The 26,534-nt window shown below is 42.2% G+C and overlaps 1 protein-coding gene across 3 annotated transcripts in view; it reads right to left on the bottom strand.

The window, feature by feature from the left end:
• The window catches only part of DTNBP1 (dystrobrevin binding protein 1), a 146,421-nt gene that overhangs the window by 67,105 nt on the left and 52,782 nt on the right, over positions 1–26,534 (bottom strand). For all 3 annotated transcript variants that reach the window (XM_003823168.6, XM_008976769.5, XM_057302445.2), the window contains one exon: positions 6,031–6,053. In XM_003823168.6, the coding sequence (XP_003823216.3) occupies positions 6,031–6,053 (23 nt within the window). The remainder of the gene's footprint in view (positions 1–6,030; positions 6,054–26,534) is intronic.

Genomic DNA, 26,534 nt, shown 5'->3' on the forward strand with positions numbered 1-26,534 from the left:
CTTCCATTCCTACCTACATGCTGGCTACTCTCAAATCTAGCTCAGATCCTTCTCTTGAGGTTCAACAGCCCATTGGACACTTCCACCTATAACGTCTTACAGATACTGCAAATTTAACATGCTCATGGTGAAATTCACTCAATAAGAATGAAATATTAAGGAATAAATTTAAGACACATATTGAAAACAACAAAACTGCTTAGAAAAACTGAAGATGGCTTAAACAAACATGGATACATTCCATGTTCATGGATTGAAAGACTCACTATCATTAAGATGACAATTTTCCCCAAATTGATCTACACATGCAACACAACCATCCCTATTCAAGTCTCAGTAGGCTCTTTCCTTTGTTAGAATTGTCAAAATGATCCTAAAATTTATATGAAAAGACGAAGGACCTTAAATATTAAATAGTCAAACCAATTTTAAAAAGTAGTAGGTTAGAGGACTTAGACGTCCCAATTTCAAATCTTACTACGAAGCTACACTAGTCAAGGCAGTGTGGCACTGGCAATAAGGAACAAAGTTGAGAGTTCAGAAAAAAACTCTTACATTATGGTCACTGGTTTCCTACAAAGGTGCCAAAGCAATTCAATGGGGAAAAGAAGCTCTTTTCAAAAAATAGTTCTAAGGCTTGTGAGGGAGACTTCGGGCATGGTGCAGCCTAGAGCCCCAAGGTCTGCCAAAAAATGGTTCTGAGACAACTGAACATCGATATGTAAAAAAATGAAGGTAGACTTTTAACTCACACGAACACAAGGCTTAACTGAAAATGGATCACAGACCTAAATGTAAGAGCTAACTAGTGTTGTCAAGGATGAGGAGAAACTGCAGCCCTCACACACTGCTGATAGGAACGTAAAATGGTACAGGCATTTTAGAAAACAGTTCAGCAGTTTCTCAAAAAGTTAAACACAAACTTGTCATATAATCCATATATTCTAGTCTTAGCTATATACCCAAGATAAATAAAAATGTATGTCAACACAAAGACTTGCATAAGAAAGTTGATGGCAGCATTATTCAAAATAGGCAAAACCTGGAAACAATCCAAATGTCCATCAGCTGCTGAGTGGATAAACAAAATGGGGTATATTCATACAATGAAATATTAATTCAGCAATAAAAAGGAACAATATAGTGATTTTTTATTCTACTCAGTTTCCTGAATCTGTGTCTTTCTCTCCATTCTAGCAATGGCTGAATCCAAATCTAATAGTTTCCCAACTGATCTCTTTTAGTCTAGACCTGCTCTTCTCTAATCTATCTCCTATATGATTCCAGAAAACTTGCTTTAAAATGCAAATCTGATCCTTCTACCCTGATTGAAACCCTTGGGGATATCCTACTCCCTATCCGGACTCTATCAGCTACAATAACCTTTGAGCTCTTTTTAATCATGCACCCCTGACATATGCATGAATTCCTGCTCTAATTTATTACATAATACACAGAAAATTGACATTTAAAAGGATGACATAAAAAAACAAAAATTCCAGTTTCCTCTCTCCTCCTAATGCTCTGCATGCCCACATTCCTCTTTGAAGACCACTGGCCTAAAGGGAAATGTCCAAATTCCTGTGTATGGCATTCAAGGCTGGGTACCAGTTGTTCCTTGCCTCTCTGTCCAACTTCATCCCTCATCACTTCACCCCACACACCATATGCTTCAGCCAGGCAAATTATTTGTGGCTCCTTCAATAAATAAGAAATTAAATTTTAACTTGTATTCTTGAAATAAACATATATGCATCTTTACAACTGTTCTTTCCTCTTCCTGGAATGTCTTTGTTATCCTTTCCAGCCCAGTGAGTACTCGTCATTCAGATCAAGTGTCATGACCTCTCTCTGGTTGATTACTCCCACCTTAGTGTACTTATTTCTATTATTTCTATATTATATTCAAATTATATATTTGCCTTTCTAATCTATAAGCTTTGCCACAGTCCTTTAGCTCCCTGAGGACAGAGGACAGTAACATCATCCAACCTGAGTCACTTAAGTATTGTTCAGTGGCAGCTGAATAGTTTTGTCTCACATGTTAAGCCAACTCTTGAAGTGAACCAACAAACTCTACTGAAGTTTACCATCTAGCATCATCATCCCTATCTGTAACATGCTAAGGGCTGCCAAGCCAGTAATATGCATAAGCCACATCCACGAGTCATCCAAACAAGTGAGACTCTTCACAGCCTCAGAAGTCTCCAAGTCAGATGACTTGGTGCCTTCTATTTTTACTCAAATTTAGCCATCATCATCACTGGGAATTGCTCCCCTTCTAAGATTTCAAACTGAAATCTCTTCTTTGACCACAAGATCCACCTCAACCACTAAAAGTGTTCTTCCCCTTTACAGGGTACCTCACCTGTACCACCATTCAGCCTGCTTATTCTGCTGGTCTGGTCAGGCCTCCCCTCTCTCTAGTCAGAACTCCACAGCCAATCATTTCAATCATAGTCTCACTAGCATCCATGGTTACCATGCCTGCTGGCCCATCTTACATGTCTTCCCATTTCCAACTCTGTGTTAACCAAAGCATATTTGTTTTGCTTTTTTATTTCTGCTTCTGAGCCTAGCCCTGAAAATTCAGATTATCATTCCTTACGTGAATTCTCAAAAAATTATTTAATCCTTCCATGTCAACTTTTCCCTATATTATCAGCCATCCTTTCCTTCTCTAAGGTCTTAGGAAAAGAGACATCCCTGGATACTCTCCAAGGATAACCTATCTGGATACCACTTCTTTCCATTTTCTTTGGTATCATAATGACTCCTTCAATATCTTCAACTATACCTCCCCTGACTTTGACCCGGATCCCATCTCGTTACATTTTCATTTTTTTCTACCATTCATGATTGAATAGTTAGTTCATGTCACCTTTATTTCCTAACTACTCATACACTTCTTTTTTTGGAGACAGAGTCTTACTCTGTTGCCAAGGCTGGAGTGCAGTGGCACAATCTCGGCTCACTCACTGCAGCCTCTGCCTCCCAGGTTCAAGCAATTCTCATGCCCCAGCCTCCCAAGTAGCTGGGACTATAGGCGCCCACCACCACGCTGGGCTAATTTTTTGTATTTTTAGTAGAGATGGGGTTTCACCATGCTGGCCAGGTTGTTCTCGAATGCCTGACCTCAAGTGATCCGCTTGCCTCAGCCTTCCAAAGTGCTAGGATTACAGGCGTGAGCCACCATGCCCGGCCTATTCATACACTTCTGATTTTCAATTCGGATTCAACCTTTACAAACAGCTCTTTCAGGTCACCAATGACCTGTTCATTGTCAAATCCAACAGGCTCTCTCCATTCAGCTCAACTTCTCTGCATTACTTATATTATGGATAACCACTTTTCCTCCTTTAAACTCTCCTCTGTAGTTTTTTTGTCACTACATTGCCTTAGTCTTCCTGTTTCTCTGACCACTCTTGTCCTACCTCATCCACTGGCTCTGCTTTCCAGAGCTAAGTCTTCAATGTCTTACATCTTTAAAGACTATGAAAGCTTATGTACTCTACATGTGCTTACAATAATGGAATTCCTTCCCCATTAAAAATATAAAATAAGGACTTTTATGATCCTATCCTCTTTTTCTGCTGTCTAATATTTGAGTGATGTCACTAAAAATTTTAAATGAATGCAGTATTTGGGGAACACAGAAAAATTTCCTACTGCCAATATTAAAATAAGAACAACAACTGGTTTTAATAATCTTGTAGAGATTGGCCATATGCACCAGAAGGTGAACGTAACTCATCAACCTCAATGGAGTATTAGAAGGGAGAATCCAGAACTTGGTGGATGATATTAATCTACATTACTAACTTTGAGGGTCACTAATTTTGTATTTTGGTTCTCAAAAGTTAGTTTTCCCCCAATTTAGAAAAGAGCTTCTAAATATAAGTTGAATAAAGCAATTGGAGGAAGTAACACCTTTTATTTTCCTGCGACCTGAAAAGGAAAAAGGCAATATTCAAAAAATAATAAATTGCCACAATATGTTCGAACAAACTTTTACATCTTTTTTTCTTCACTAATACTTTGGAAGAGCTATTAAACTTCTGTTTTTCTTGTTATAGGGTACCTTTTTTTTTTTTTTTTTGAGACAAGAGTCTCATTCTGTGGCACAGGCTGGAGTGCAGTGGCATAATCTTGGCTCACTGCAACCTCCACCTCCCAGGTTCAAGCGATTCTCCTGCCTTAGCCTCCTGAGTAGCTGGGGGTACCACCACGCCTGACTAGTTTTTGAATTTTTAGTAGAGATGGGGTTTCACCATGTTGGCCAGGCTGGTCTTGAACTCCTGACCTCAGGTGATCCCCCTCGGCCTCCCAAAGGAGGCCCTTCCAAAGTGCTGGGATTACAGGCGTGAGCTACCATGCGCAGGCCACGTTTTAAAAATATTAGCAAAACACTCAAGAAGAAACAATTGTGAATGAACACTGATACTAAAAATCTAGATATAATGCAACATTCAATTTAGGGTTTGTTCACATTTGAGATCTTTAATTGGCCTGTGGGTGGATTTGATGTGCTGTTAATTGTACATAATTAGGAATGTGTGTATAAGCAAGATATTTCAGCCTAAATTGAATTATTCTATCGGGTAATATACAACACTACCTAACCTTTTGCAAACTGCTATTCTCTTCTTTTTCTCTGAATATTGTCACACTAAAAAAAGTATGCCTCAGCACTGAGATGCAAGTAAAACTGACATTTTACATAATCTGTGTCCCTGCCCTGTCTTTTAATATTAACTTGATTGTTTTTTTCATCTCTTACTGTTATATAAGAAGATACTAAACTAGCCAACCAAAAGAAAAGAATGAGAAGGAAAAGGCATTTTATAAGGATTTCAAATCTTATTTTAAGCCACTGATTGAAAAAAAAATGTATACAAGTAGTGGTTTACAAATTGAATTAAAAACAATGACAGCCATGACAACGCATTGTATCACATGATCATTTAACATTACCTTCAACAAACTGGCTATGAACTTAATCATTTACTAGAGCCATAGTAGGTCAAACAGAAATCCAGCCAAACAAAGCTGTTCAATAATAGCTTTAGGAGGAATATGCCTTTATACCTTTTATCTTGAGAATTCATCATTTTTTCTAAATCCAAACAGATCAGACATATAAACAATTCAATCATAAATGATATGCTTGGAAATCTTTAACCATTTGGTAAATCTAAAGGACAATGCTGGTTTATATGTGAAGTATAATAAGCATAAAACAACAAAATCAGAAGTGTTTTAATAAGTAATTCAAAAAGTTTTCTCAGTTATTGAAATGAGTCTCTCGAGAATAGGATTTCTACTACTTAATTGCTCATGAGTAATTAACTGAAAAATGGGAAACTGGAAGAACCTTGAGCTGCTGGAAAGTTTGTGTTTTTTTCTGTTTTTCACTAGTGTTTCTCCATGACCAGTAAGGGTCAACATAATCAAGAATTATTCTCTAGTGTCCCTCCTTCAGGCATTCCCTAAAAGTAAAAAGTAATGCTGGGTGCTTTTGGAATCTCAGAATATATTTCATCTGAGCCTCTAATTTTACAGATGGAGAGAGAAACTGTGCCTGAAAAGGTAAGAGACTCATCCAAAGTCACAAGACAGCAGCAGAGCAGGGCCCAGCACTGAAGACCTCTCAGGAGGTTCGAGTGACTGCAAGGTCAATTACAGGGGCACCTGTTGATCTTTGTCACCATTCCCTTTCCACATGGCCCAGACTGTACAAGAGAAACCAGAATCTTCTTAAACTATGATTCTCAACAACCTCAAAGTTAGCACTGCACCTTCCTAACATACCACTTATAAAGGTCATTAGCAGGAATTCTCACTTGGTACATGTGCTAAAGAGAATATCAAAACCACCTGTGATTAAGCAAAACCTACAAAAACAGTATTAAGTTTTACTGTTTTATGTAAACTGATTTTAAAAAATGAGTTTGTTCATCATTGTCGAGAGAACATCTGACACTGATGAACTCTCAACTACTTTAAAGTGAAGAATTAACACAAAATTACCTTTGAAGGTTTCAAGTTCCTTCCTGTAGGAAAAAAAAAAAAAGACAAGACAATGCAAATTAAAAATCTCCCCAATGAAAACTGTTCTTCCATCATAATAAAAACTTATGTACTTTAAATGCCCACAGTGGTATTTCTGGATCTTCACATATCAGTTATACTTTACTGAAATGACCAGTACAATGAGCCTAAACCAACTATTTTCAGTTATTTCTGCTATTTTCTATTAATGGCTCAAAAAAGTTCCACCAGAATCCAAATAATAATCTAAACAATTTCATCTAAACAATAAAACAATTATAAGAACACAGACAGCATTTTAATCCCAGCTATGAACCATCTCATACATGTAAGAATCAGTTTATAAAAAGCACTTAACACAATTTTTCCTTGATGGATAAATATTCAATACTGGATTTTTGAGATCGTTAGTTAAGAATTATCCAAAATAGAAGCAGTTGTTTTCCCTTTCAACAGCAAAGGAGAAAAGGGGGAAAGTGCATATCAAAGGATTGAGGTGCACAGCTCATGCCACAAAGGGCCAAGCCTCTAGGAATCTTCTGGTTTATTATTTTGTCAATATTAAGTAAGGATGCCAAAACACAAAGTTTCCTGGGAAGTGTACAGTGGGGAAACATAGATTAAAATAAACATTTTGTGACAAAGAAAGCAAAGCAAGTTGTTTTGAGGCTTTCCCTCACAATTTTGCAGTTACGTATTTTTTTCTTCATTATCAGTACTAATGAGTAATTTTGAGGAAATAAAGGCTTGTTATCCCAGTTAAAATATGAGACATTTATTTTGTACTTGCACTCCAGGTTTTACTAAAAATCTAGAGATGTTTTGAATTCTTAAATCAATTTTCTACACACCTAATTACAATACCCCTCATGTTCCAAAATAGCTGACTACACTCAACAGCTGCTAGAAGAGACTGGCAAGCTGCCTACTGAAAGGCCAAGTAGATAATGTTCTTGCAACAGCCAAAGTGAAGGTTCTTAAATCAGATGGTCATCCCACTCCGTTTTTTCCTAACAATATCTACTTATAATAATTATCCAGCACCATGGTTCATAAACTATGCAAGAATTTTCAATCCTATTTTTTCAAAAACCTGTGTGGCCAGGCGTGGTGGCTCATGCCTGTAATCCCAGCACTTTGGGAGGCTGAGGCAGGTGGATCACCTGAGGTCAGGAGTTCGAGATCAGCCTGGCCAACATGGTGAAACCCCGTCTCTACTAAAAATACAAAAAAATTAGCCGGGTGTGGTGGTGGGCACCTGTAATCCCAGCTACTAGGGAGGCTGAGGCAGGAGAATCACTTCAACCCAGGAAGCACAGTTAGCAACAAGCCATGATCATACCACTGCACTCCAGCCTGGGTGACAGAGCGAGACTCTGTCTCAAAAAAAAAAAAAACAAAACGAAACAAAACAAAAAAACAAAAACAAAACCTGTGTAATTGTTTCCCTTCAGTCAATAATCAACTTCATTCTTAAAAGCTTAGCTAGGTACAAGCTAAATATGCCTAAAACCTGCTTTATACCCCGATAATAAAAACCAGAATACAACAGGAAGGCAATATGTATCACAAGAGAACCTCAAAAAGATATCTTCAATCTACTTCTTAGTGACAACCTCACATTAGCAATTCCCCGACGTGGGGAAAGTTGACAGAACACTCAGTTCAATATTCTAATGAGTAATTCTTTTTTTTTTTTCTATGATTACAATCTTTAGAGAGCTTCTAATTTTCTTCTTTTAGAATGTGTGACTGTGAGCAGAATTTCTAAAGGGCTCTCTTGTTTTAAAAAGCTGAAACTCAGAATAATGATTTCACAGACACTGTTATTCTCCTACCCCCAAATACTAACAACCATAAAAACAAGGAATCCAGCAACTACTATTAAATACATTAATGAGTGAGTGTGCAATTGAGGAGGGCGGTTTTCCTGTGGACTCATCCTGCTCAACCTGCAGCCGTCTGTCTGCTGCTGTGAAGAGGACAAGCCCAGCATCTTCTGGGCATCCTCTGTCACACAGCGTCATGACCCACAACTCCACAACTGTCAGCGAAATTTCCAGGAAACTTCCCTTCAGAAAATCATTCCTGTACCCAATTCCTAAAACAGACGACTGCTTGAAGTAGTGGTGGTACAAATAATTGGTTTAAAGAAAAAAATCAGTATTATGCAACTTTTTTTTTTTTTTTTTTTTTTTTTGAGACAGAGTCTCACTCTGTCACCCAGGCTGGAGTGCAGCGGTGTGATCTTGGCTCACTGCAACCTCTGCCTCCCGGGTTCAAGCAATTCTCCTGCCTCAGCCTCCCGAGTAGCTGGGATTACAGCCACCCACCACCATGCCTGGCTAATTTTTGTATTTTTAGTAGAGATGGGGTTTCACCATGTTGGCCAGACTGGCCTCAAACTCCTGACCTCAGTTGATCCGCCCGCCTCGGCCTCCCAAAGTCCTGGGATTACAGGCATGAGTCATCGTGCCCAACCAGTATTATGGAACTTTTAAGGAACTGATGAAGTAAAGCAGCAGCACTGAAAGCCTTGAAATTTCACAATTGTTAGGGTGTACTCCACCATCTGTTAGAGGTACTCAGCATTTGGAAATACAGAAAATGTAAGAGAAGGCAGGGAAAGGCACGTCAGTCACAGGCAGCAGTAACTGTGAGGTCACAGAGACCAAAGACGACGCAGGTTATATTTAGGAAACAGACTTCAGAACAGCAATACTTCAGCAAGTACTTGTCCTGGAGCAAATACTTCAGAACAGTAGGCTGAATGAAGAGAAAGTAATTCAGATGAAAAGGTAGAGAGTTCTCAGTGCCAGGCTAAAATATTTTGTTTTATTTTTAGCAGGAGAATAACATGAGCAAAGCTGAATTTTAGGAAGAACGTTCTAGCTGTGATGGATGGATATACTGGCAAGGGAGAGAATAAAAGCAGTGAGTACACAGGAAACTCACGTGGGGGGCACGTGGGGAAGAGCTAATTAATACTTGGCAAGAGCAATGTAAGTGGCAATGACAATGAAATGAAGGATTCCAATTTGAAAAGTATCATAAAGAAGACTCAACAGCCCAAGGCATCTGACTCAATGGGGTAAGGAGAGGAAGGAGACAAGCATGCTAACCGGGGAAGTTCTAGTCTGGATCATAAGAAGGAAAAGATTTTGGAGGGCAATGCATGAGTTCAGTTTGGAAATTGCTGAAACAGGAAGACTGAAAGCTGCAGACAGGATTCCCATCCCCTTCAGCCTACTCGAGGATTTAACTCCTACAGATTCCTACTCCCTCGCTTCGCATTCACTCTTGAACCCATTCCAATTTGGCTTCTGGACCCCCCACTATGCAATCAACGCCACCAACAATCATCATGTTGCCAAATCCAGAGACCACTTCTCTGTTTTCATCCTAATCCTTAAGCAGCATTTGACCCAACTGGTGGTTTCTTGAAACAGTTCCCTCTAGTGTTCTCCCACCTCCTCAGTTTCTTTTGCTATTGTCTCCATCCCTTCCAGACCACCAGATGCTGGAGTGCTGCAGGCTTGGTTCTGGGCCCTCTTCTCTCCTCAGCTTACATTCACTCATAAGCCAATTTCATCCCTAGCTTTAAATGCCATCCATATGCTACTAACTTCCTGATTACATTTCCTGTCTTGATCTCTTCTTTGAGCTCCAGACTCATATGCAACTGCCCATTTGATAGCTTTATGCAAAAGTGGAGTAGGCTACTCAAACATTTGCAAGACAGCCTGTTCTTCTCCAGTCGACGTCATCTCAGTTAATGGCATTACCCGGCTCCTCAAGTTTTGGCTCATCCATCTCCCTCATTCTCCATCCAATTCATCAATAAATCCTGTCAATTCCATCTCAAAAGATAGCCCGAATTGATCCACTTCTCTCCATCGTCACTGCCATCAACCTTATATAAATATCCATTTTCGTATACTAAATATAATCTTGGTTGAGTTCAATCATTCATTCAACAAAAATTTACTAAGCCTTAGACACTATGATAATGTTAGGAATAGCATTAGGAATAATGCTAGGTTTGGAATAGACATGTTCCATAACCTCAAGGAACTTTAGTGGGAGAGACAGAGAAATAAAGCAATAATTAGAAATCAATGTCATAGATTATAGTGCTTTGGTAATGACATGCTGAGGATTCTCTAGGAATAAAGAAGAGAGGACAACTCATACACTTAGGTTTGGTAGGAAAGGCCTCCTGGAGAAGCAAGGACTGAGCTGATGCATTTTCAAGGACAGTATAACTGATGATGATGGGCAACATTTATCGAGAACATGGCAGATATTTTACTCTTTTTTTTTTTTTTCTTTTTTATTGATCATTCTTGGGTGTTTCTCGCAGAGGGGGATTTGGCAGGGTCACAGGACAATAGTGGAGGGAAGGTCAGCAGATAAACAAGTGAACAAAGTTCTCTGGTTTTCCTAGGCAGAGGACCCTGCGGCCTTCCGCAGTGTTTGTGTCCCTGGGTACTTGAGATTAAGGAGTGGTGATGACTCTTAACGAACATGCTGCCTTCAAGCATCTGTTTAACAAAGCACATCTTGCACTGCCCTTAATCCATTCAACCCTGAGTGGATACAGCACATGTTTCAGAGAGCACAGGGTTGGGGGTAAGGTCACAGATCAACAGGATCCCAAGGCAGAAGAATTTTTCTTAGTACAGAACAAAATGAAAAGTCTCCCATGTCTACCTCTTTCTACACAGACACAGCAACCATCCGATTTCTCAATCTTTTCCCCACCTTTCCCCCCTTTCTATTCCACAAAACCGCCATTGTCTTCATGGCCCGTTCTCAATGAGCTGTTGGGTACACTTCCCAGACGGGGTGGTGGTCGGGCAGAGGGGCTCCTCACTTCCCAGTAGGGGCAGCCGGGCAGAAGCACCCCTCACCTCCCGGACGGGGCGGCTGGCCGGGCGGGGGGCTGACCCCCCCCACCTCCCTCCCGGACGGGGCGGCTGGCCGGGCGGGGGGCTGACCCCCCACCTCCCTCCTGGACAGGGCGGCTGGCCGGGCAGAGGGGCTCCTCACTTCCCAGTAGGGGCGGCCGGGCAGAGGCGCCCCTCACTTCCCCGACGGGGCGGCTGGCCCGGCGGGGGGCTGACCCCCCCACCTCCCTCCCGGAGGGGGCGGCTGGCCGGGCAGAGGGGCTCCTCACTTCCCTGTAGGGGCGGCCGGGCAGAGGCGCCCCTCACCTCCCGGACAGGGCGGCTGGCCGGGCGGGGGGCTGACCCCCCCACCTCCCTCCCGGACGGGGCGGCTGGCCGGGCGGGGGGCTGACCCCCCCACCTCCCTCCCGGACGGGGCGGCTGGCCGGGCGGGGGGCTGACCCCCCACCTCCCTCCCGGACGGGGCGGCTGGCCGGGCGGGGGGCTGACCCCCCCACCTCCCTCTCGGACGGGGCGGCTGGCCGGGCGGGGGGCTGACCCCCCCACCTCCCTCCCGGACGGGGCGGCTGGCCGGGTGGGGGCTGACCCCCCCACCTCCCTCCCGGACGGAGCGGCTGGCCGGGCGGGGGGCTGACCCCCCACCTCCCTCCCGGACGGGGCGGCTGGCCGGGCGGGGGGCTGACCCCCCCACCTCCCTCCCGGACGGGGCGGCTGGCCGGGCGGGGGGCTGACCCCCCCACCTCCCTCCCGGACGGGGCGGCTGGCCGGGCACAGGGGCTCCTCACTTCCCAGAAGGGGCGGCCGGGCAGAGGCGCCCCTCACCTCCCGGATGGGGCGGCTGGCCAGGCAGGGGGCTAACCCCCCCACCTCCCTCCCGGACGGGGCGGCTGGCCGGGCCAGGGGCTGACCCCCCCACCTCCCTCCCAGACAGAGCGGCTGGCCGGGCAGAGGGGCTCCTCACTTCCCAGTAGGGGCGGCCGGGCAGAGGCGCCCCCTCCACCTCCTGGACAGGGCGGCTGGCCGGGCAGGGGGCTGATCCCCCCACCTCCCTCCCGGACGGGGCGGCTGGCCAGGCGGGGGGCTGACCCCCCCACCTCCCTCCCGGATGGGGCGGCTGGCCGGGCAGAGGGGCTCCTCACTTCCCAGTAGGGGCGGCCGGGCAGAGGCACCCCTCGCCTCCCGGACGGGGCGGCTGGCCAGGCGGGGGGCTGACCCCCCCACCTCCCTCCCGGACGAGGCAGCTGGCCGGGCAGAGGGGCTCCTCACTTCCCGGTAGGGGCAGCCGGGCAGAGGTGCCCCTCACCTCCCGGACGGGGCGGCTGGCCAGGCGGGGGGCTGACCCCCCCACCTCCCTCCCAGATGAGGAGGGAGGACGCTCCTCACTTCTCAGACGGGGTGGCTGCCGGGCGGAGGGGCTCCTCACTTCTCAGACGGGGCGGTTGCCAGGCAGAGGGTCTCCTCACTTCTCAGACAGGGCGGCCGGGCAGAGACACTCCTCACATCCCGGACGGGGCGGCAGGGCAGAGGTGCTCCCCACATCTCAGACGATGGGCGGCCGGGCAGAGATGCTCCTCACTTCCCAGATGTGATGGCAGCCGGGAAGAGGCGCTCCTCACTTCCTAGATGGGATGGCGGCCGGGCAGAGACGCTCCTCACTTTCCAGACTGGGCAGCCAGGCAGAGGGGCTCCTCACATCCCAGACGATGGGCAGTCAGGCGGAGACGCTCCTCACTTCCCAGACGGGGTGGCTGCCAGGCAGAGGCTGCAATCTCGGCACTTAGGGAGGCCAAGGCAGGCGGCTGGGAGGTGGTTGTAGCGAGCCGAGATCACGCCACTGCACTCCAGCCTGGGCGCCATTGAGCACTGAGTTAACGAGACTCCGTCTGCAATCCCGGCACCTCGGGAGGCTGAGGCTGGCGGATCACTCGCGGTTAGGAGCTGGAGACCAGCCCAGCTGACACATCGAAACCCCGTCTCCACCAAAAAAATTCGAAAACCAGTCAGGCGTGGCGGCGCACGCCTGCAATCGCAGGCACTCGGCAGGCTGAGGCAGGAGAATCGGGCAGGGAGGTTGCAGTGAGCTGAGATGGCAGCAGTACCGTCCAGCTTCGGCTCGGCATCAGAGGGAGACCCTGGAAAGAGGGGAGAGGGGAGAGGGGAGAGGGGAGAGGGGAGAGGGGAGAGGGGAGATGGGGGAGGGGGGAGGGGAGGGGGGAGGGGGGAGGGGAGAGGGGAGAGGGGAGAGGGGAGAGGGGAGAGGGGAGAGGGGAGAGGGAGCTCTATCTACCACACAGTCCTTCTCTGAATCAACAAGGCTGTTTTATTTCAGATATTTTACTCTTAAGCATTAAGTCATACTCTCAGCTAACCAGATGAAAAAGCATGGGTAAGCAGGAGTTTTAAGTTCCAGTCACTCTCCTTCAAACTGTGTTATTAGCATAAAAATGCTAATAATAATAATTAGTGTAAAACAGCCTTCAAGTTCATCTTTTCCAAGAAGACTTCATTGACATCCAATCAGTGATCTCTCCTTTATCAAAAATTCTGTAGCACTAAACTCTATCAATATTATACATTTCATATGCTGCCTTGTAATGTGGTTCTGTTCATACAGGTATCGTCTCTACAGTTCCTGAAGTGCAGAGACTGCATCTCTTCCATCCTGCATCACATGCGTGCCCAGAGTTGGACCCAACAGACACTCAGCAAATCATGATTACCAAGTACTGAGGCTGCAGGATGACTAAGATCTGCTTCTTCAAAGAGGCCATTGCTGTAATAAAATATAGATTTTATTTTTGATAAAGTTTGATCAAATATTAGCTCATTTGAAACAACTTGTTTGTTGCTTGCATTTTCTAAAAATTGAGTTTCTTATTTCCATAGTTTAATAGTATTTTCAGAAGATCAAACAAAAAATTGAAATGTCTCATTTTAAATGTTAACATATTTCAAAATTTACTCAATTCAGCTAATGCCTTTACAAAATTTAGCATAACCCTAAAACTAAAACATTCAAAAAATAACAGCAGGATCAAAAGCTAATAATATTCCAAAGGGTGAAACTGCTATTATTTAATCATTTTCTCTCCAGGGATTGAGTTATGAAGAATAAAAATGAAAGAAAGAATCACATTAATAAGCCTATGGAATGTTACAAGAAGTATATTAAATCTATATATGAGTAGAAATCAACTAGCTCAGACTGAAGATGAAAACTTAATAGACAGAAGCTACTGGATAAATGCCTCCATAAACACAGATAAAGCAAACTCTCTCTAAATCCTAAACTGCCTCCCTAGGACAAATCCATGATAAAAGGCTAACACAAAATACCACATTCAAAACACCAACTGCAAATTGCACCCTAACATTTTTCTTCATGTGTAGAAATGTTTAGGGGAAATTTTTTTTAAGCATGATCAGCAATACTCTTTTATAGAACATTCCTGAACAGTGTCCCTTTGTTATGGCTGATGGACAGAACCTATTACTGTGACTACTTGTTCCTGGGAAAGATCTCACAGGCCCACTCTCAAGAAAGAAGCATCTACCATTCATCACCAACAAGTCAGAGGTCTGTTGTTTCCCGGCAGTCCACAGTCCTGTGGTGCCACCCTACAGGCTTGGTGGGGTTGAGGGGGATTGGGGGTGGGTGGTGGGAGGGGCCTCCTTCCAGCTTGAGATGAATTTTCTCAGGACTCTCTATACCTTAAAAGTCTCTGTTGTCATTTATTCTTATACAAAACCAGCAAGACATTCTCAACATTATCTTTAAAATAAAACATCTTAAAAAGCAGCCAGTTCACTGTAAAAATGGCATTATATCCTTATTTATTATGCTATTAATATAAATTGTATATATCTATTTTGGGCAAATACAGCCAAGAAAGTAACAAGATGATAAGATTCCAAAATCTTGGAATTTAAAGTTGAAAAGGATCTGAAGGATATGGTAACAAAGAAGACCTGGAATTTAAGAAAAATGGATTCCAAAAAAGATAATGAAGGTCTACGCAGGTTGGCAGCACTAAGTTATACATGGATTACATTCCATCCCACCTTGCAAGAATCATTTCCCTAAACCTATTTTACATGAAAATCTATTTGATTTAGAAGCCATGCCTGGATAAAGAGAGGCTGAAGCAAGTAGGATAAGGAAAGATGAGATAGGGGTAAGGGATATTTATTGAGTTCCTACTGTATACTCCACAATATGCAAGGCACTTTACACATACTGTCTCCTATAACTTGTAATTACCTAACTGTAGGTATCATCACCCTCACTTAATACATGAGGAAAACGGGGCTTGAGGATGGAAGGCCACACAGATAGTAAGTGACAGAACTGGGAATAAAACCCACAGCTGACTCTGCATGTGTATCATCTTCAGCATCCAGAATACAGTTCAAGGGTCAAGTTTAGCCCTAACAGAAAGTTACTTAAGTAGATCACTAAATCTATAGAATTCCAGAGTCAGATATGTGAAACTCAGAGCCACCCCAAAACATCCAGGCAACATCTGGGTCAACCTAGCTTGGGGAAAGTACATTATTTTTAGGAAACTAATAAAAACTAACGTTGAAAGCCAGGATCATTGATGTATGCATGAGGTAAAATCCCCAACATAGCCCTGAAGACATGTCGTGGTTTTCAAAAATAAGCCTGCAAAAAACACTTTTATTTTCACTGGTGTACTGGTGTTTAATGACTAGTCCACAGCAACTAATTGGCTAAAAATCTTTATTACAAATTTAAATTTAAATTTTTATTACAAATTTAAAAAATTTATATCACCTTTGTGTTACTGATTTTTTAATTCAAAATTCTTAGTGGCTAGCCAATTCCTTAAAGAGCCATCCTACCATTAATTATCACCAAATCAATGGCTTGTCATTTATTAGCTGTCTGCAGTCATGCCCCACCACTTGAAACTGTATATCCTTACAGGCTTGTTGCCATTTATAGCTGATAGGGTAGAAGGTGGATTTTTTTTTTTAAAACTCATGCATCCCACATACAAATATATTCCTGATCAAGCGGCACCAGGCCCTAAAATCTCAATCCATCCTTACATTGAGTCACCCACAGCAGTCCATACATGCAGAGAAGCAAGGTCCTTTCCATACTCCATGGCACCCAAGCACAGAGTACAGATGGCTTTGTGTGGAGGCAGTTTACTATCAAAGATATGAGGAGACTTTGAAGTCAGGAAAACATTGGTTCTGGCCCAGCACCGCTACTTCCAACTCCTGACAAGTTGTTTTATCTCCCCTAGTCTCTCTTTTCTTTATTGGTAGAGAAGAGAGTACACCTACTCAAATGGTCATTGTGAGACTTCCATGAGTTAATTTGGAGTTTTTAAGCAGTGTCTGGTACATATTAAGTATTCAATAAAGGCTACTGCTATAGTCACCACCATCATTTAATTTTTTTATCTTGACGATCAGAAATCTTAATATCTGCATTTGGGAAAAAATGAGCACTCTAACAGTAATATAAATGAAGGGACACAAGACTACAGACAGCAAGACTAATTAAGAGGCTATTAGTGTAACTCAGGCTACAAAGACGTGGGCTAGAACTCCAGAAAGGATCAGTGAAGACAGAAAGGCAAGGACAGAGTCAGGAAATATTGGGCTGGACTGAGAACTGAGCAGATGGTAGGAGAGGAAGGAGGAGATTATGAAGACTCCCACATTTGTGGCCTGGATAAATCTGTAGTGATGGTATCTTATTAGAACAGAAAAAGGTCAGGTTTTGCTGTGGAAGACAATTTTGGGCATGGTGCTGTTGAGAAGTCCAGGAAGAGCTGTGTAGGTGGCAACTGGTTCTGCAGGTAAGAAGAGAGACCTGCACTGAATACAGTGGTTTGATAATGATCACCTTATGGCTGGCAGATGAGCCAAGGATGTAGAAGAGCATGCCCAAGGAGGGTCTGCAGAACGAGAGGAGGCAACAACCAAGACCAGAGCACAAGTGAACACCAGCATTAAAACATCTACAAAGAAAACTAAAATGAACCTGAGGCAGAGAAGAACATCTGGGATACTGGTGTTGAAGTCAAGAGAGGACAGTATCAAGTCAGGTAAATAAAGACTGATTTGTCAAGGACCTTAGTTACTTAAAAAGCTAAGAAAAACATAGATTAAACACTTCAAATGAATCATGGACTTGTTCTCTAACAATGTTTTCATATTATACAATGTTGATGCAATCTTTCTTTTTCGACAATATTTTAACTGTGGTATGCCATGTACCTTGCCCATTCATTTTAATTAAGAAATATTCTTAAAAGTTCATTATGAGGTAAAATCGTGTTTTAGCTTTCCCCAAACTAGTCCAATGTTAAGAATTTTAAAGGATACTTTTTAGCTTTTAAAAACCCATGTACAGCAAAAATATTGGGATCAACTAATAAATTCTCAAATCTACCTGAATTAATCCTTAAGAACTGTAACTTCTATTTTCTCTGCCTCAAAAGTAACGTGTTATTTTATATGACAATAATGCACTTCTCTGATATCAGTTATAATAAGAATTGGTGCTAGGCCAAGGTGGATGGATCACCTGAGGTCGGGGGTTCGAGACCAGCCTGACCAAGATGGAGAAATCCCGTCTCTACTACAAAAAAAAAAAAAAAAAAAAAAAAATTAGCCAGGCATGGTGGCACATGCCTGTAATTCCAGCTACTCAGGAGGCTGAGGCAGGAGAATCACTTGGACCTGGAGGCAGAGGTTGTGGTAAGCTGAGATCACGCCATTCATTGCACTCCAGCCTGGACAACAAGAGCAAAATTCCATCTCAAAAAAAAAAAAAAGAAAAAAAAAAAAAGGTCCTAAACAGAACATAACATGAAACTTCCAGAGAGGAAGGAAAATGTTGCTATCTTTGGGGGAAAATGTCCCTCTTTGAAATCCAGTATCAAACCTCCCCAGTAGCATTAGCCGGGCACAATAATTCAAACCTATAATCCCAGCTACTTGGGAGGCTGAGGCAGCAGGACCTCTTGAGCAATATACCAAAACCCTGTCTGAAAACAAAACTAAACAAAACAAAAAACTATCTCCAGTAGCAATTGTTTCAATTCCTTTGAAACAATTATAGTGCCATTTTTTTTTTCTGAGCCAGAATGAAAGACTAGTAATAGTAAAAGGCAGGCAAGAAAAAGAGACCTGCTTCTTAGCCATAGAAAAAACGGGGCCAATACAGCCATGCTAGAGCACTGCCCAGAGAGGGTAGAGAAGGGCTGCAGCAGAGAGGAGGAGTACTGTTTTCTTGTTGCTGACTTCACCATGGTTCTTGCTTACCACCGATGTCAGAGCAGGCATGGCAGGCTGCCAGGTGTGCCTCTGCCTGTCCCAGCTCTCATATCCGTCAAGAAAACCAGAAAAGTGAGAAAAGCATAGGGTAATATCATGGTTTTAGCCACATTCAACTGAAGACTAAAATAACTGATAAATTTTATACTTTTGAAAGTATCTTTGAAAAACACAGTAACTGATGGAACATAAACTCCAACACAACCGTGGGTCATAAAAAACATAAAATATTATTCCAAATGTAATAAATGAATTCTAAAACACTGAAAGTTATTACAGACTCTAAATTGTAATGTACAAACTATAATCAATCTAACTTTGGAAAAAAGGATTACCTACTTTTCAACCCAGGATAATAATAATTTTGCTTTGCTTAATTTCAAAAAACTTTTCTCGAGATTGCTATATCTTTAGTCTCTGCTCCTCTCCACCTCAAAGATACACTTTAGGTTTTCATGCCTCTTAAAAACAAAAAGCTTGAACCCCAGCGTGTCATTTGCATAACTGGAGGAAAGAGATAACGAAAAGAATTTTGTAAACCAGTTGGAGAGACATTTATTATTTAAAAATGGCAAACAGATACTCATTGTTCAAAATAAAGCTTTATGAACTTAAATATCAGTCCTAAACTCTATTTACTGTCAACCCAAGGATCTAATAAACTGTTAAATATTCTAGCTACATCTGTTCTCGTGACTACACATAAAGTCTGAAACTGCCAAGATTTATTCTCTAACAGACACTTTAGAGCAAAAATTTTGTTAAGTTCAATTCCTTGCCAACTCATAAGCTTAGGTTTAATTTTAAAAGAAAATGTAAGGTGTGATTACACATTTATGAAGCCAACAAATTCATAGCTCTCAGTCTGTTTTCAAGAGGTCATTGGCCTAGTAAATGTGATTACATTATAATAAATACAATAAAATAAAAATGTCAATTTACTTTCAATTAACCACCTGGGAACCATCTAAAATCTAGCATCTAATAGGGAGAGGGGGGAGTAAAAGGAGAAAATGGAGAAAAGAGATACAAGTTTCAGCCTTTTTTATATTTTCCATGTCTCTACTTCACTTTTTGAACAGAATACAGTTACAATAACAATTTTTACTGTCCTTGTCTTCTAATTCTAATATCTGTGTCAGTTTTTAATGGCTTTGATTGACTATCTTCCTCCATATGTTTTCCTAGTAATCTTTGATTAGATACCAGACATTGTGATTTATCTTGTTTGGTGCTAGGTATTTTTATATTCCTATAAATACTCTTGAGCTTTGTTTGTTATACAGTTAATTTACTTGGAAACAGCTTGATTCTTCTGATGCTTGCTTTATGATTTGCTAAGCACGTCTTCAGCAATATTCAGATAAAAGCCAATTACACATCCTACTGAGGCAAGAATTCACCGAGTCCACTTCCCAACACCTCAGTAATTATGAGTTTTCCCAGTCTGACTATTGGGAAGAGGCTCTGTGTGAGTGCCAGGCACTGCTAGCTCACCCTCTTGGATATTTTTTTCCCTCCTGCCTTGGATAGTTTCCTCACCTGTATTATCAGGTGAATATTCATGGAGACCCTCTCAGAAACTCTCTCCTCTCTGGGACTATGTCCTGTAAACTCCAGCTGCCTTGATCTCCCCAGATTTAGCTCTTCAACTCTGAGTCTGCCAGGCTCTGCCTGGGTCCACTTCCCTGCAGTGCACCCTGGAAACTCTCTCTAGGCAGGATGCAGAGGCAATCACAGGGCTCACCTCACTTGTTTCCTATCTATCGGGTACCATCACATCTCTTCTTTGTCCAAAATCCAGTGTCTTAAAAACATTCTCTCATTTATTTCACCTGGCTTTTCATTGTTTCAGGTGGGAGAATAAATCTGGTCCCTGTTACTCCATCCTGGTGGATGCAGAAGTCTGCTCCCTTTTTGTAAAGTCATTGCCTGCGGAAAAGTTCTCCTGCTCCCCTTTTCATTCAGCATCCAAACAGACTTCTGCTGCAGAACTGCAGAAGCTAGTTACTGCCCTGCTGCTTGGCTCCTTCAGAGAAGGTGCTCTCGATCTTCTCTTTTGGTTCCAGAAGAACCAAAAGAGATCGTTTTTGGATCTTTACCCTGGAGAATGCTGTTGGTTTCTTCTCTCCCATTCTCAGCTCCGCAAAGCCAGGCCTGAGGGCCACACTCCTGCCACATCTCCCCTTCTCCCCAACTTGCCAGTCTCTTGGCAGGTGAGCTTGAACAGTCATTTCTTGAAGCTCAGGAATTTGGCAAGTTAGTCTCTAGAACATACACTGGTCAAACGCCACTACAGATACGCCATAATCTCTTAAATATATCTCCTCTAAAGATTTTCTAAATATAGTCCATAGTCCAAATGCTACCAAAAAACAAAACAAAAAAACACAAACAAAAAGAAGGGCAGAGTCCCTTGGCATTAACTATAGTAGATATATAAACATAAAGCAAAAAGAATCAGGACCCTTAAAATATGCATAAGCACTAAATCTCATCAGAGGCAGCAGCGACCACCACTTCTACGAGGTGGGTTCCAGGAGACAAGCAAATTTCAAAGTCTGGATAAATCAGTGAAAAATGTTTCTGGAGTCAGTATGCCCCTAAGCAGGTTTCGAGTCCAACAGAAGACTATGTTAAAATTATGAGTCACTTATAATTAACAAGAATTGCTAAAATCACTGTTCTTCAAGATGTTACTATTTTTTGGAGAAATTCTGATGGTATGCTGTGTACTGAAGGGGAAAGCATAAGTACTGAAGGAGATGCATAAGGGATCTAGAAACTTGGAAATAAGAAATATTTAAATCAAATTACACACTTATGTATGATTTCAAGTATAACTAATTATTGTGAGAGAACTTCAATAAGCACTCTAAGGATTATGGTGGCACTGGAAAGATTAAAAATCTAGAAGGTTGAGATTCTATACTTCCATTTAGCTCTACCTCTAAACATACCTACTGTTCATGACTCGGGGTCTTTGTTCCCACTGTTCCTTCTGTTTGGAGCTATACAGTCCTAGATCCTCATATGACTGCCATCTTACTCAAACCTCTTCTCACATATCTTCTCAGAAGAGCCTGTCCTGCTCACCCTAGCTGAAGCAGTCCTCCCCTGCCTTACCACTATACCATTACTCCCTTTTATTTCCTTTGAGGTTTATATTATTGTCTGAAATTATTCTTTTTTTCTTTATAAATTTATCATCTGTCTTCCTCCACACCCCTAAGAATATAAGCTGACCCTCAAATCTCAAGCCCACTTTTCTAATTGCTAGCTAGAAAAATCCATGTAAATGATTTTCAGTTCTTTATTTTGGCTCCTATACTAAATATTAGCTCTTCTTTCTTTACGAAAAATATATTTCCTATTGGTTACAAAAGCTTCTGCCAGGGGTCCATGAATTAGACTCGTATGGCTGTGCACTCATCTTCTGAACTATCTGACAACTTAGCTACTGGTTTGAGTACCTGTCTTTGCCTATAGCCATATTCTAGCCACTACGCAATGTTTTGTTGTTTATCAAGGCAATGTCTGTTCCAGTCTACAAAGGCACTGGTAACAGTAATATCATTTTACATGCAGAAAAATATTTAGAAAAGCAATTTATGGGTATTTTCCCCGTACAACCACACAAGTGTCTTAGATGGCACTTTTCTCAGATAACTAGCTAAAGAGAGATGTCCTTCTTTACTGCGCAAATGAAGTGGATTAAACCATCTATTCAAATGTTTCTCAAGGGTAGGTAAGAGCTATCAGAACCATCCCTAGGCTGTATATTTCCCTACCCACTGGGAGAATCACCTGACTAGGAAGCCACTGTCACGTTTATTTTATTTTGTGTTTATTTATTTTATAATGGGTCACAGTCCTGTTTTTGTAGCGGCAGGAATGTATTCTCTCTGCTGGGAACGTCCGTCAAATGAATGACAAAATATCATATATCCATTTGAAACTACAGATGCACTGGTATAAACATCTGGGACTCAATCAGTTTGTTCCAACTTAACATCAAAAAAGAAGACACATTTGGGTTGGTGTGGTGGTGTGGTGGGAGCCTTGGACTGAAGACTCTGGTTCTGATGCTGGCCCCTAAATAGTCTGATGACTTAATGCAACTCAATCTCCTTCTCAACTCCAAAAATTGCTGCCCTGCCCACACTACAGGCTCTGGTGGGAGCTGAATGAGAAAAGCCATAGGAGCCTATTGCAGAGCCTATTAGCACTGGAGGAGTGTGAAAAATTATCTTTCATTCTCCCACTCTCCCCACCTTCATCCAGTGTTCTGGCCCAGATTTTTGGGAAAGCTACAGGGTGTGCAAACATTGTTAAAAAATGCATGCACATAAGCATATCACATATCCAACTTTTTCTATCACATATTATCGTTTTCTTCAGAGTAAGAAAAGTCATTAGTGTAGTTTGCATGGCATCTTGTTAAAAAGGAAGAAGGTTTATTTTTAAGCGACTCATCTCTTATGAACCAGAAAATTAAAAGTTTTTCACTGGCAGTATTTGAAAATTTCTCAAATGGTGTTATGTAGAATACTAAGTCACAGAATGTTAATATGTGTTACATGCAAATTGATTCTGTGAGCAAGTAAGTTGTGAAATGCTGAGTCAAAAAAAAATTTTTTTTTTTTTTTTTGAGATAGAGTCTCACTCTGTAACCCAGGCTGGAGTGCAGTGGTGTGAGCTCAGCTCCCTGCAACCTCCCGGTCCTGGGTTCAAGCAATTCTCCTGCCTTAGCCTCTTGAGTGTCTGGGATTACAGGCACCCACCACCACATTCAGTTAATTTCTGTATTTTTAGTGGAGACAGGGTTTCACCATGTTGGCCCGGCTGGTCTCGAACTCCTGACTTCAAGTGATCTGCCGCTTTCGGCTGGGATTACAGGCATGAGCCACTGTGCCCGGCCAAAATATTTCTTTGTTTTTTTGAGACAGAGTCTCACTCTGTTGCCCAGACTGGAGTGCAGTGGCACGATCTTGGCTCACTGCAACCTCCACCTCCGGAGTTCAAGGGATTCTCCTGCCTCAGCCTCCCAAGTAGCTGGGATTATAGGCACGCAACACCATGCCCAGCTAATTTTTATATTTTTAGTAGAGATGGGGTTTCACCATGTTGGCCAGGCTGGTCTCGAACTCCTGACCTCACATGATCTGCCCGCCTCAGCCTCCCAAAGTCCTGGGATTATAGGCGTGAGCCACCGTGCCCAGCAAAACATTTCTTTACCACAGGAATTCTCAGAACCTTTAGCACGCTGATGCACACTGCAAAGCTCCATGGGCAAATGCAAAGTGTTTCTGGAGCTTATCTGATCACATACTGTTTTATCAATGGCAACTTTTTAGTCTAGTATTCCATGCAGAAGAATTCAGGGAATGTTGTAGGGAATTAATTAAAAAATGTTTAATTCAATTTTTGCATGTTGATAGTACATATCCATTCCTGAAGTCAAAGAGCACCCAGGAGATGTATTTATAGTGAAGACAAGTAGTCCCTGCCCCAGCTCTCTCCACCTTTCTGCCCTGTTTTTCACAAGCAGCCATGTTCAATTCTTTCAGTTATTTTTCCTGGCATTTACCTCTGTTATTTCTAAATAATATGCAAATATTAATATTTATTCTTTTTTCAATTTTAAATATTACTTCTTGATTTCCTGCTGGAGAAGATGAGGATTAGCTATTTTACACCTCTGCTTCCCCTCAACACAAATATGCTTTTTCTCCCCCATCTCCCCAGCAAGTTTTATCACAATTCTGCTTTTAATTATTCCAATATCACATAAATACTGTTTGTGACTGAGCCATGTAGCATATTATTTCTCTTTTTTAAAAACTGTTTCCCCTCAGTGTTAATATCTACCTTGTTGTTGTTTGCTTGGTTTAAAAAAAACACACACACACTTATCTCTAATTCCTCATTAAACCCTCCACCAGAGTTTAATAATTCAAGTTATAAATAAATAAATAAAGGAGTCATAAAGCTCCTCTCAATATTGCCACGCCGATAAGACAATGCATTAGCTTCATTTTTTCCCCCTTGGAAACACTACTTAGAATTCTCCAGAAGGCCTTCCTGTCCCAATATGAATTGCTCTCTAGGATTGCTGAAGCTTCTCACCACCTCCCTAGAAATTCCCTTGGTGTCTCTTCTGAACAGAATGATTCCTCCTGGAGTGACTCATCTCTGCTCTGTGCAGGCTCTTCCTCCTCCTGGGTTACTCCCTTGTGTGTGGAGCACATCCTCCAGGAGCTTCCTGACAAAGTGTCCACATCCACCACACTGGAGCCCTTGGCTGCCTGGAAATGACTTTATTTCCTCATGCTTGATGAAAATTTTGCCCAGTAAATATTCTTAGTAACCATTTTCTACTTTCGGCATTGTTGCTGAAAAGTTGATGTTCCTTTTGATTCCTGATCCTTAATATAAAACCTTTTTGAAGGCTTTTATGATCTTTATTCCTAGTGTAGTGAAATTTACAAAAATATGTATTTGACAACAGATCTTTCTCCACTCATTTTGTCAGGCACTTCATGGGCTCTTTTAAACTCAAACATTCATATCCTTCAATTCTGGACAACTTCCTTATGTTATTTCCTTAATAAATTTGTCTCTCCTCCTTCTCACTCCTTTATTTCTGAAACTCCTAGTACTCAAACATGGGACTTATGAATTATCTTAACATTCTTAGTTTTTCCTCAGACTTTTTGTTCTCTTAGAGGTTTAATATTATCTTATGCTTCAGTTGAAATTTTCTACTTTTGCTACCTTCTTTTTTTTTTTTTTTTTTTAATACTTTAAGTTATAGGGTGCATGTGCTTCTAAAAGCTCTCTCTTGTTCCTTTTCTACAGCATCTTTTCTTGTCTCATAAATACAAAATGGGCTCTTACAAGATGTTCCCATATATCTGAAGCTACTAATTACAATTTTTCTTTTTTTTTTTTTCCTGAGACAGTCTTGCTCTGTCTCCCAGGCTGGAGTGCAGTGGTGCAATCTCGGCTCACTGCAACCTCCACCTCCCGGGTTCAAGCAATTCTCCCACCTCAGCCTCCTGAGTAGCTGGGATTACAGGTGCACCCTGCCATGCCCAGCTAGTATTTTTTGTATTTCTAGTAGAGACAGGTTTTCACCATGTCAGCCAGGCTGGTCTCTATCTCCTGACCTCGTGTTCCACCTACCTTGGCCTCCCAAAGTGCTGGGAGTACAGGCGTGAGCCACCACGCCCAGCCTCGTTTTTAAGTTTTCTTCTGCTCCTCAGTCTCTCGTTCTTCTGCAGGTTTTAAACAATATTGTTTACTAGCTTATAGTCTACGTATTTCAGTTGTTTTCATTTTGGAAGCTTTCTTAATTGAATATGATTCCTCAGCTGTCCATTTGTATTTGAGTGAGGCACCAAAAGTTGATTCGAAGTTATGCAGAGTGTGGGCTCAGCATCAGAGGGTGCTAAGAGCAGACCTAGCTGTTTCACCACATACATACAACCTAAATATCCATATCTGCAGGCCTTTTCTTGTGGGCTGGTCAGGTGCAGTTTTGCAGATGAATGCTCCATTCTTCTGCACAGGGGATGTGAGTTTGGCTGCCGGAGTTCTGGGACCTACTGGGGAAAAGGGCCTGAACAGTCTTACTGTTTACCACGTAGGCTTTCACTTAGTTCCTCTGTTTTCAATACATTTGTACGTCTACCTGTCCTCGAGTGTGTTAGAGTCAAGTCTGGAGCCCCTCAGGTGAAATTCCACATTGCCTGATGAGCTAGGGATAGGGTGATCACCTGGCTAAGCGGAGGATCAAGGGATCTTACTTCACATATGTGCTTTCAACACACCTTATCTTTCAAGATCCTGGTGCCTTCAATTCCTGAGCCCTTCTAGAATTCTGTGGTACACACCAGCACATATTGTTGTCATTGTTTTGGGGTGCCACAAGCCCCATAAATGTTGTATGTGTTCTGACTGCTCCACTGACCAGCCATTCTCCAATTTCTCTCCCTCTCCTTGGACCCCTCTATTTCCTGAGACCCAATAATATTGAAATCAGGCCAATTATTAATAATAACCCTACAATGGCCTCTAATTATTCAAGTGAAAGAGTCTTACATCTCTCACTTGAAATCAAAAGCTAGAAATAATCAAGCTTAATGAGGAAGGCATGTCGAAAGCCAAGACAGGCCAAAAGCTAGGCCTTTTGCACAAAATGGTTAGCTAGGTTGTGAATGCCAAGGAAAGCTCTGAAAGGAAATT

This window comes from Pan paniscus, chromosome 5, assembly GCF_029289425.2.
Source record: "Pan paniscus chromosome 5, NHGRI_mPanPan1-v2.0_pri, whole genome shotgun sequence".
Classification (NCBI taxonomy): Eukaryota; Metazoa; Chordata; class Mammalia; order Primates; family Hominidae; genus Pan; species Pan paniscus.